Consider the following 11,582-nt stretch of genomic DNA (forward strand, 5'->3'; position numbering starts at 1 on the left):
TCAACTATTTGTCCTGCTTTTATATGGTTATTTCACTTTAACTCTATCCGTGTTTATCTAGTTATCTACTTTACTAACTCTACATTCCCAAAACAAAGAATTAACAATTGGAAAGAGTGTGTTTCCCAGCCTCCTAAATTTGAAGTTCCTGTACATATCTAGTAAACTGGTTACTCCTAATTATCTATACTACTGATACATTATTTCAATCAGAAATTAGAATTTTGTATTCAGAAGATTGATTTCACACTCTTGCTTCAACTAGTTATTTGCAGTTAACTAGTATACATGTCACTACTAATTATTCATATATCTAAATCTTCATTCCAACATAAGATTAGGGTGGTAAGGAATAATACTACAATTTTTCAACTTCTGTACTCAAACAGATTTCTTGGTTATTCTAACTATCCCCTATAAACTAGTTACCTGGGTACCAATATTCATCTATGACAATTACAGATGATTGCAACAATAGTTACATTTATGTGTCAACAAGATGATTTTTTAAACTTCCTGGATTCAAATTGTTGTTCTATGTATACCTCATTCCCTGTAATTAAATAAATAGGTACCATTACTTCTAAATAATATTAACTCATTATTTTTTAAATTTTTTAGTTATAGATGGACACAAAACTATTATTCTATTTATTTTTATGTGATGCTGAGGATCCTACCCAGTGCCTCACATGTGCCAGGCAAGTGCTCCACCATTGAGCCATTATCCCAGCCCCTCGTTATTTTTATAACACATAAAAGTTAGAATTGAGAATAAAGCCTTCATTAACTTCCTGGTGTCAAATATTCATTCTTTTCTAGTCACCTTTATTTAACTAATCACCTACATGCTACTTCATGACCACACTACTCACTCATTATTCCACTATAATAAGAATTTAAGCTTAAGAAAAAGTGTTTTTTTCAGATTCTGGGTTCCTATGTGTTTTTCTATTTATCTCTACTTATTTCTAGTTAACTAGTACCCTGGATATTCTCAGTTATCAGTAATATTAACTCCTTATTTCAACAAGAAATTAGAAGGTAGAATTAAGAATATGGTTTTCATCTTCCTAGATTTAACTAATAACACTAGTTGTTTGTAGTTGACTTTTTCCCTAGGTTCTGTGACTTATCTAACATATTAACACAGTACACTTAAAAAAACTATGATGTCCAAGTTAAGAAGGATGCTTTTTCACTTCCTGGCTTACACTGGTCATTTTAGTTATTTCCAGTTTTCCCTAGTTATCTAGCTTTTATAAGGTTTCACTACTTATCTGTAGTTCTAAGGCAACATCCCAACAAGAAATACGAATATAGTATACAAGACTGTGCTTTCCAATTTCCAGACTTCAAATCAATGTTCTAATTATCTCTAGTTGTCTAATTAAATAAGTGTCACCAAGAATCTATCATATTAGATAATTATTATAATAAGAAACAGGAAATCAGTATAGTGAATTATGATTTTCAACTTTATGACTTCAAATATTTTTCTTAAGTATTCCAACAATAGACAAGAATACAGTGTTATTGAGAAGAATGGTTATTTAACTTACTAAATTCAACCACTTTTCTTTTGTGTCTTGTTTTCAACTCATTTTTTTCTGGATATTACCATTTATTCCTTGGTTACTTACTAATATACAAGGTGTCATTAGATATTTATGACACTAATTTGCTAGTTAAATCAGTAAAGAGAATTTTGAGTTGAAAAGACACATCTATCTCTGGTTATCTCTAGTTAATTAACTACAAAATATGATGATAATGGCATATAGCATATCAGGAAACATAATTGAGCATATCCTTGGTGTCAGGGTTAGTATTCAGAGGACAGACACAAATCCCATCTTCCAAACTGGGTGACCATAAACAGGTTACCTAATGTCTCTGTGACTCTGTAACATGAAGGTAATAATACATCTATGCCTATGGGGTGGTAAGAAGGTTAAACATATTAATATAAACCAGTTACTTAGACCACGAAGTCTATGAAAAAATTTGAGTGATTCATGCCAATTTTTACTTGGATAAGGCTAAATTAGGTATGTAGTGTTTTCAAGTCTGCATCAATTTAACTAAAGACTTTAAAACTAACTTGGCTAGGGCTGGGGATGTGGCTCAAGCGTAGCACACTCGCCTGGCATGCGTATGGCCCAGGTTCGATCCTCAGCACTACATACAAAGAAAGATGTTGTGTCCGCCGAAAACTAAAAAATACATATTAAAAAATTCTCTGTCTCTCTCTCTTAAAAAAAAAAAAAAAAAAACCTATTTGGCTAGTGCCCAGACAGGCAACAGTCAACAAAAGGGCACATGATTGAAGTTTAGAAAGCACTGGAATAAATCAAGGAAATCTCAGATGTGAGACCATAGGATTCAAACTTTGATAGATGTCCTACCTAGGCTTATGAAAGCCACGATTAAAAGTGTTGTAGTTCTCTCTTATGACTTCAAATATTTGAAGTCACAGGCCAAAAATCATTGCAGGGTACCTAGCTCTGAGATACAGAGCCCTCCCGAACCCAGTAAGAGCCAGCCTGAGGAGGTTGGTTAAAGTTAGGGAGAGACTGTGGGGGTGAAATCACTCCACAGTTTTTTTTTTTATTTTCAGAATAAAGAAATCATCATCCTATAGCTAGTTTCCTAATCATTCGCTGGAAACACAAAATATAAGAGATTTATTTTCATCTGTTAAGCCCAGGAAGCCAGTAAGTAGGGTCCACCTTACTTTTAGGGGCTTATAAAAATAGCTGGCTGGGGTTGTGGCTCAGTGATAGGGCACCTGCCTTGCACATGTGAGGCACTGGGTTCGATCCTCAGTACCACATGAAAATAAAAAAGATAGTGTGTCCATAAAAAATGGTTAATTTACCTTATAAAATGAGTACTGATGACAACCGTGGTTATGAAAGTAAAGATGGGGTAAATGATGTGCATTTTCAAGCATAGGGCCCATTATTAGGAACTATTCTCAATATTGGGGATATTAACATGACCCATGGTACTACAAAACACTTTTTGAAGGGAATCTGCTCCGCCTTTTGGGGGACCTTTATCAATAGGGAGCAAGAATTTAGAAAGACAGTTCTAGATCTAAAGGGAGCAAAAGAAAAGAGAAGGGGGTGGAAGACCAGGAGGGGGAGAGAAGGATGAGGAGGGGGAGGGGGAGAGATGTAGAGCTGAAGGCGTGTACTACCCCAGGTCTACAGCGAAGGGAGCCAGCGAAGCATAAATTAGCAGATACTGCATACTCCACAGTCGCGTCCAAAGGAAGAGCCAAGTGCAGCATAAGCATTCTTGGATGCACTGGGCAAGGTCTTGCACGCGGGCGTGTTGGGTTTCCTGCAGGTTGCATCTGAATCCTCTGAAAATCCAATCTGAAGCTTCCACTCCTCCGTACCCCCTGGAGAGCTTGGGGCGCTAAGCTTTCTGTACATAATTGCAAAAATTTTGCAAGTAGCCTACTACCTATTCATTTAATCTTTAATTACTAGGCCGATTTAGGGATTTGGGGAGAAAACGGAAAAGAACCAGAGTCCTAGGTGGGAGAGTGGTGCTTACAGACCTCAAGTGTCACAAGGCTCAAAGCCTTCGGTTCAGCGTGCTGGAGCTGCTAGGGGCTAGACGCGGGTTTTTCAGCTCTATCACGGCTTCTCTCGCTCTTGAAGAGCTTAGGATACCTTGCCATACGCCAGAGAGCCAGCATCGATGGCTGGGCTGAGAGATGTTCCAAACATTCCTCCAACGTCTCTGGAGGGTACTGTGAGGTCTCTCTCCTCCGCCCCTCCCCCTACACCAAATCCACTTGCTTTGGGGTGAACTCTTGTTCTAGACACGGGCAGTCTGGTACAGCCCCTTCTTCCAGACAGTCACCCCACTCGGGTCATAAGTACTCTAAGTTGCAACTTTCAGTTCCCAATAACCATATAGGCACGCCCCCTAGGCGCCCATCCCCCCAGTTTTGTGGCCACGCCCTAGCCCCATGCGCATCCCAGGAGGTCCAATCCACCAATCGCAGTGCAACTGGAGATTACAAGAATAGTAGTCATCTAGCCAGTAGCGTGCAAACAAACGATCACCCAGACTAGGCACCGGAGACTTAGTAGTGGCACACAGCTTAATCGACGGCACTGACATCATGGACCCTCCGCAGGAGTGCAGCCTCGAGGACGCCAGCTACCAAAGCCTGGGAATAGGGGAGCTCACAGAGAAAGTTCAGGGTCAGTGCTTGGGCCGGGACTTACGCTTTGGCGAGAACTCTTAAAAAACCAAAATCCGTCTGGGAGAGGCGAGTGATGGGACGCTGTTGCGCTGCCACTACCTCCGTTTCACTGGTGGTGGCCCAGGGCTTGAACACCGTGATCTCTCCCCGTCCCGCCCCCCGACTTCCCTCTTTTCCAGATAAGAAGCTGGCCAAGATCTCGGTGATTGTAAAGGGTAGAGACGACCATGGACAGAAGATAAGGTCCGAATCTGAGCAGGGAGCGACAACAGAAGTCTGCTATACTGGTGCGGGAGCTCTCGGCCCCTGGAACCAGAAGGGCGGCGGTGACGAGAAGCCCAGGCTGCAGCAGTTGAAGGAGCCAGGCCACGAGGCCGCTGAGGGTTCACAGTCCGGAGACACCAACCAGAGCGACTTCTGCAACAAGTTCAGCCAATTGCAACTGCAGGAACTGGATCGCGTTTTCCAACGCACTCAATACCCCGACGTGTTCGCACGGTAAGGGTTAGGGTTTGCTCTGGAGGTGCGTAGTTCTCCAGGGCAATAGGAGAACATCACAGGGCACCTTTGGCTTTCTCCCAGTCTCCTTCCCTTCCCTCCGGAGCCGGAGCGGAAAGCTACCTAGGGGACTCAAAGCCAGAGTCTGCCCGCCAGGTTGGGGCGATACTTACTGGGAATCACGGTTCATATTTTCATGCCTATATAAATTCAATCAACTAGGGAAACTTTAGCAGAACTTTTTTTAAAATAATGTTTTAGATGTTAGGGCAAGGAGAGTGAAGATAATGTGATCATTGTAGAAACATTTCATTAGTTTTGATGTTTAAATGCTGAATTAAAATAATTACTATTAAATCTTGAAATTTTTAGCGCCCCCTTAAATTCTACAAAGAAAAATCCATCCCTAAAGCAACCCTGGAACTGGGACGATGGAAACATTGGCTAGGGCCCATGGAAGGATAGACATTTTGAAATAAGTAAGAAACGTACATCTGCATATTTTACTTCATTCATAAATCCAAATACTGAACATTTGATGTTTTCTCCCCTTCAGAAAGGAACTTGCAATACCCCTGAGTGTTACTGAAGGCAAAGCGGAGCCCAATAAATCTGAAAAGCCCAATTTGCCAGAGAAGCCATTCTAAAACCTGCATCAAGACTTCAGATACTTTTCTACTAGATATTCTCAAGCTGCTGCTGTTTTTGTTGCCTTTTCCGTGTTTGTGAAATGAGTTTTGAATGGGGGGGGGGTTGGGGAATGAGAAATGAAATAAGTAAACCTTAGCATATGGAAATTTCTCGTTACCAAAAAGAACATGACTTATTAATGGAAGAAATAAAAATGATAAAGAACCAAACCGTTTATTCCATGTATGAATAAAATATAAATAAAGTTCAACTTCTAACAATGGTATTTATTTATTATTTATTTTTGATACCAGGGATTGAACTCAGGGATGCTTTAACCACTGAGCCACGTTTCCAACCTTTTCTTTTATGCCCCCCCCCCATTTTTAAAATTTTGGGACAGGGCCTCATTAAGTTGCTTAGAGCCTCACTAAGTTGCTGAGGCTGGCTTTGAACTTGGGATCCTTCTGCCTCTGCCTCCCATTGCTGAGATTACAGGCACATGCCATTGCACCTGGCTCTAATAATGATTTGTTTTAGGAAATACTTCTATGTGGAGTCAGGTTAGGGCTCAGTCTGACCTGGGAAGTACGCAAATTAATACACCAAGGAGCTAGGGCATGAGAGAGTTCACTGTTAAATTGTTTAAAACTATTTAAATCATGTGTAGACTCTTGGCTAAATGAGTGACTTTATAAATGTTTAGACAACAGAGTAAAGGAATAATGAATTCCCACACAGCACACTATATGAGTGGTTAAGTATGTTTGATTAATGAGCGGGGTAGTGTAAAAGTCTAAGCGCTTGGTTGTTCTGTTTTTATTCTTCAGTAAAGCAATGTAGATAGTGGAAGCCCTAAATTTCAGTTTTCTGGAGTGGTTTGATGTGTCAGCCTGAAAACATTGATAAAATACATTGTGAAGGGAGGGGGCAAGGTTTAGCAAACTGGAAATTTGTGTAATATTGAAACCAAAAGAACAATCTAGAGCTGGGGTTGTGGCTCAGTGATAGAGTGCTTGCCTAGCATGTGTGAGGCACTGGGTTTGATTCACCACATATAAATAAATAAAATAAAGGTCCATTGACAACTAAAAAAAACTTAAAAAAAAACCAATCTAGAATAAAGTTACACTGACCTAAGAAGGGCAAAAAGGTTAAAGACAAATTGCATACACTCAAATACATGCCTTGAAGATATGGCACACATTTAAGTTTTTGAACAAATATTCTTGAGGAATTTCTGACATCCAATGGTATTTTTTACCTTTATTTTGTTTATTTAGTTTTTTTATGTGGTGCTGAGAGTTGAAAGCAGTGCCTTACTTGTGCTAGGCAGGTGTACTATCACTGAGCGACAACCCCAGCCCCTAAGGATATTTTAATTTTTTTTAGTTGTCAGTGGACCTTTATTTTATCTATATGGGGTGCTGTGGTTTGAACCCAGTGCCTCACACATGCTAGGCAAGCACTCCACCACTGAGCTACAGCCCCAGCCCCTGAGGGTATTTTTGATTGGACAATAAGAATGTTTATATGTATTACATATAATTCCTTTGTCAGATATATGTTCTCAAGGTATTTTTCTCCTAGTCTCTACTATTTTATTTTCTTAATGCCTAATAAGGTTAAAGGGTTTTATTATTATTATTATTATTATTATTATTATTATTATTATTATTATTACTTAGTTGTAGTTGGACACAATACCTTTATTTTATTTATTTATTTTTATGTGGTGCTAAGGATAGAACCCAGTGCCTCCCATGTGCCAGGCAAACATTCTGCCACTGAGCCACAACCCTAGCCCAAGGTTAAAGTTTTTAATTTTGAAAAAAAGGTATTGTGGGGGCAGGCCAAAAAATGGCTTTAGTTAGGCTCCCTCACTGAGACTTCTGGTGGGCTGTTATGTTTTTGAGACTTCTGGTGGGTTATGTTATGTTTTTAGTGCATAGCCAGGGCTGGGAACTAGCTGTTATGGTTAGTCAAGGCCAGAAACACCAGGATTCAGTATATGGACTCAAGGTCATAAACATTAAATTGGGAATATGTGCCCCCCCCCATTATGTAACCTGTTGACAATGTGCCCTCTTTGGCCTGCATATAAAAAGGGCCCAAGGAAATGGGATAGGAAGGGCTAAAAGGGAACTGTCTGGGGCAAAGCTGAAGCTGGAGCTTGGCTAATGGCTATAGGGGCCTCCAAATAAAGGATGATCAATACTCCCACATCTTCTTCCATCTGCTCAACCCCAAATTTGTTTCCTGGGTCAGAGCCCCACCCCCCACCCCTGCACGACTGGTATTTTTTGTTGTCTGGTTTTGTTTGTTCAATTTTGAGAGTTTGTTGTTTTGTTTGCACTGGTGTTTGAACCCAGGGCCTTAGCATATGCTAGGAGGGGGCTCTACTACAGAGCTAAACCCCAACCCTGGTGGTATTATTTTTAAAGAATGGGTTCTGTGAAGTTCATTTGGTAGAGAGGGGTAGAGACTCTTAATTCAGACCAGATTGTTACCTGTGTTAATTTGAAATACTTTTGCAGTGGCTCAGGCAGTGGTGACTCATTTGTAGGTTAAGGGGCCAAAATATTACTATCTGACACCACAGAAAGCCATCAGTTGTATTAAGAGAATATTTTTCTAAACCAGAAGCAAACTCCAGGATGAGTTTATTCAGCTTTGCTCCACAGTGCATGCCTGAGTATAGTGATGGAAAGGAGCCATACATCTGGCTGTGTTGAGTTTTAGTAAATTTTGACCCATTTTGGCTAAATTGCTTTAACTCTATAGGCTGAAATACCCTTTTCCAATCACAGGTAAGGCAAGCTACAAATACTCCAGGTCACCCACGAACAGCGTTCCTTTTCAGACTATCTTTTTTTTACTCTTAAGAGGTTTCAGAGGATAAATGGCTCCTTAGACATCCTTGAGAAAACCTGTGTAAAAATCCATTGCACTTCTATTTAGTTACTTCAGACTAAAGTTGGGCTTTTCGCATAGGCTGTTCTCTGTAGTATGACTTTTTGTTTGTTTGTTTGTTTCTTTGTTTGTTTAGGTCTTGGGATTGAACCCAGGGGTGCTTCACTGCTGAACTACAATCCCAGCCCTTTTTATTTATTTTTCATTTTGAGACAGGCTTTCCCTAAATTGCTGAGGCTAGCCTCAGACTTGTAATCCTCCTGCTTCAGCCTCCCAAATTGCTGGGATTATAGGCAGGCACTGCCACTTTAAATGCGTTCCACCTTATGCTCTTCCCCCACAGCCAGGGTGATAGGAAGGACCAAAAACATCTGAACACCTGATGGTCAATGGTCAGCTCTCAGGATCATTTCTTCAGTATGTTACCAGGCATAGTATTAACTGCTGGAACTGAGTACAGTGTGTCAGCTGGGCTTGAATTCAAGAATAGGAAAAAGTTACTAAAGAATTTACAGACGGAAGGAAAGACAAAGCAATTAACCTAGTCCCAAAGTGAACTGAAGGGAAACAGTGATAACTCCCCTAAAATATTTTATCAATAAGGGGCTGGGTTGTAGCTTAGTGGTAGAGTGCGTGCTTAGCATGTGTGAGATTTGATCCTCAGCACACATAGAGATAAATAAATAAAGGTATTGTGTCCATCTACAACTAAAAAAAAATTAAAAAGTATTTTATCAATAAGGAAATAGCTTATTCCTGTGGAGTCTAAAATTTCAATGGTGTAAAGACTTGCATGTTGTGGAGTTTTTTTTTTATTATGACATTAATTGTTCAATATGATTAACCAATCCCCCCCCATTAAAGTTTTGGTTTAAGAATAAGAGGGTCGGGCTGGGGATGCGGCTCAGGCGGTAGCGCGCTCGCCTGGCATGTGTGCGGCCCGGGTTCGATCCTCAGCACCACATGCAGACGAGGATGTTGTGTCCGCCGAGAACTAAGAAAAAAATAAATAAATGTTGAAATTCTCTCTCTCTGTCCCCCTCTCTCACACTCTCTCTTAAAAAAAAAAAAGAATAAGAGGGTCAAGTGGAGGTGGTGTCAGAGGACATTAATGTTCAGAAATATTCCTCTTCCCCATAGCTCTGTGGGTGTAATCTTGGATGGACCTTAGAATGACATCCTAGTTCTGGGTTCTGATTGGAGATGGATTCATCTGGAGTCAGTCACTCAGGCCACCTATGTCATCCATGCCTCCTCTGCTCTTGCCTTCTTTTGGCCTGGAATGAGTTCCTGTCAACATCAGTCATTTTGTAGTCCCTATTTTCTTTCTTTTTTTCTTGGAGTTGGAGGGTACTGGGGATTGAACTCAGGGGCACTCAACTACTGAGCCACATCCTCAGTCCTATTTTGTATTTTATTTAGAGACAGGTTCTCACTGAGTTGCTTAGCACTTTGCTTTTGCTGAGGCTGGCTTTGAACTGGTGATCCTCCTGCCTCAGCTTCCCGAGCCACTGGGATTACAGGCGTGCGCCATTGCGCCTGGCTATAGTACCTATTTTCTAAGGTCTATCTTCATGATAGTTTTTCCAAAGTGTTATTTTGCCACTTTGGAGAACATAACATGACATCAAGAGTACATCACCAGGGCCAGAGTTGTGGCTCAGCGGTAGAATGCTGGGTAGAGTGCTTGCCTAGCACGTGTGAGGCCCTGGGTTCAATCCTCAGCACCACATAAAAATAAATAAGAAAAATAAAGGTATTGTGTCCAACTACAACTAAAAAAAAAAAAAAAAGAGTACATCACCAAATTCCTGTTAAAAAGAATTTAATAAATTTAACAGAGGGCTGGGGACGTGGCACAAGCAGTAGCGTGCTCGCCTGGCATGCATGCGGCCCGGGTTCGATCCTCAGCACCACATACCAACAAAGATGTTGTGTCCGCCGAAAACTAAAAAATAAATATTAACATTCTCTTTCTCTCTCTCTCTCTCTCTCTCTCTCTCTCTCTTCTCTGTCTCTCTCTCTCTCTTTAAAAAAAAATTTAACAGAGTCAATGCCTTTTTTTCTTTTTTCTTTTTAGGTGTAGGTGAACACAATACCTTTATTTTATTTATTTTTACGTAGTGCTGAGGATCGAACCCAGGGCCTCACATATGCCAGGCAAGCACTCTACCACTGAGCCACAACCCCAGGCCCACCTTTGTTGTTGTTGTTGTTGTTTTTGATAGGACTTGTTTTTGTATTTTTCAGTAAACAAGGGACTTCTCAGTATGATTGATTTTGTGTATAAAATGTTGTTATTAGTATACAGATGGGAATGCCATTTAAACAGAATGGTGGGAAGATCTCTTTTCATGAAGTGACATCCCTGAATCACCATCAGTAGGCCTATGCATCCCACAAAAGTTTGCCAGATACCCATAGAGTCTTTACACTGACCTCCATTTTTTTTCTCCTCTGCCTTCCATCACTCCACCCTCACTCTCACACTTTGGGACCACATGCATGTGCAAGATGGTGCAAGATGAGTCCCCAAGTGAGAGAACTATATTTCCAGGCAGGGCAGAATCCTTTCTGTGCTAATATGAATGTTCAGGCCCAACACTGGACTCATATATAAGGGAAACTTCTTAAGAGGCTATTCAGAGCTTCATGGGAAGGTAGTAGTGGAATCTTCATCTAGAACACTCCAAATTATGCTACTGCCCTCTCTCTTTATGAAGAACACAAGGAATAGCCATTCTGGCCCAGAGGTCCTGCTGCTTCAAAAGAAACACAACAGAATACTCCAAAACCAGAGTGAGACCCTTTTCCCCTTTCTCCTCCATCCCCGACCCAGAGAAGCTTGTTATTGTACCTTCCACATTGAAAACAGATAATCATGTTTTCAAATGTTCTTTGATCATCTTTGAGAGAAACCTGAATCCTGCTAATTTAATTTGGAAAGGGAAGTTTGGGGTTTAGTGCCATTGGAATCAAGGAGATAGAACAATCCTCACAGGAAAGAAGCATTCATTCATTTATGCTGTCATTTTCATGTGAAATAACCAGAGTAGAAAATAACAAAAATGAAAGTTCAGGCTGAGCACAGTGGCACACATGCCTGTAATCCTAGTGGCTCTGGAGGCTGAGGCAGGAGGATCGAAAGTTCAAAGCCAGCCTCAGCAAAAGCAAGGTACTAAGCTACTCAGTGAGACCCTGTCTAAATAAAATACAAAATAGGGCTGGGGATGTGGTTCAGTGGTTAAGGACACCTAAATTCAATCCCCGACACCTAAAAAAAAAAATTCAGCTGGGCATGGTGGCTCAC

At 40.7% G+C, this 11,582-nt stretch overlaps 1 protein-coding gene across 2 annotated transcripts; it reads left to right on the forward strand.

Annotated features, from left to right (window-relative positions):
- The first annotated feature begins 4,010 nt into the window (after window positions 1–4,010).
- Window positions 4,011–5,616, forward strand: LOC101975093 (rhox homeobox family member 2). Of its 2 annotated transcripts, XM_005319509.4 has the most exons (3): window positions 4,011–4,229; window positions 4,411–4,729; window positions 5,286–5,616. In XM_005319509.4, the coding sequence occupies exons 1-3, from the start codon at window positions 4,148–4,150 to the stop codon at window positions 5,374–5,376; spliced, it is 492 nt and encodes a 163-aa protein (XP_005319566.1). In that variant the 5' UTR covers window positions 4,011–4,147; the 3' UTR covers window positions 5,377–5,616. The 2 variants fall into 2 exon arrangements, with proteins under 2 accessions (XP_005319566.1, XP_021578019.1); XM_021722344.3 differs by having other exon boundaries at window positions 4,206–4,729.
- Window positions 5,617–11,582: the final 5,966 nt, after the last annotated feature.

This window comes from Ictidomys tridecemlineatus, chromosome X (genome assembly GCF_052094955.1).
Source record: "Ictidomys tridecemlineatus isolate mIctTri1 chromosome X, mIctTri1.hap1, whole genome shotgun sequence".
Lineage (NCBI taxonomy): Eukaryota > Metazoa > Chordata > Mammalia > Rodentia > Sciuridae > Ictidomys > Ictidomys tridecemlineatus.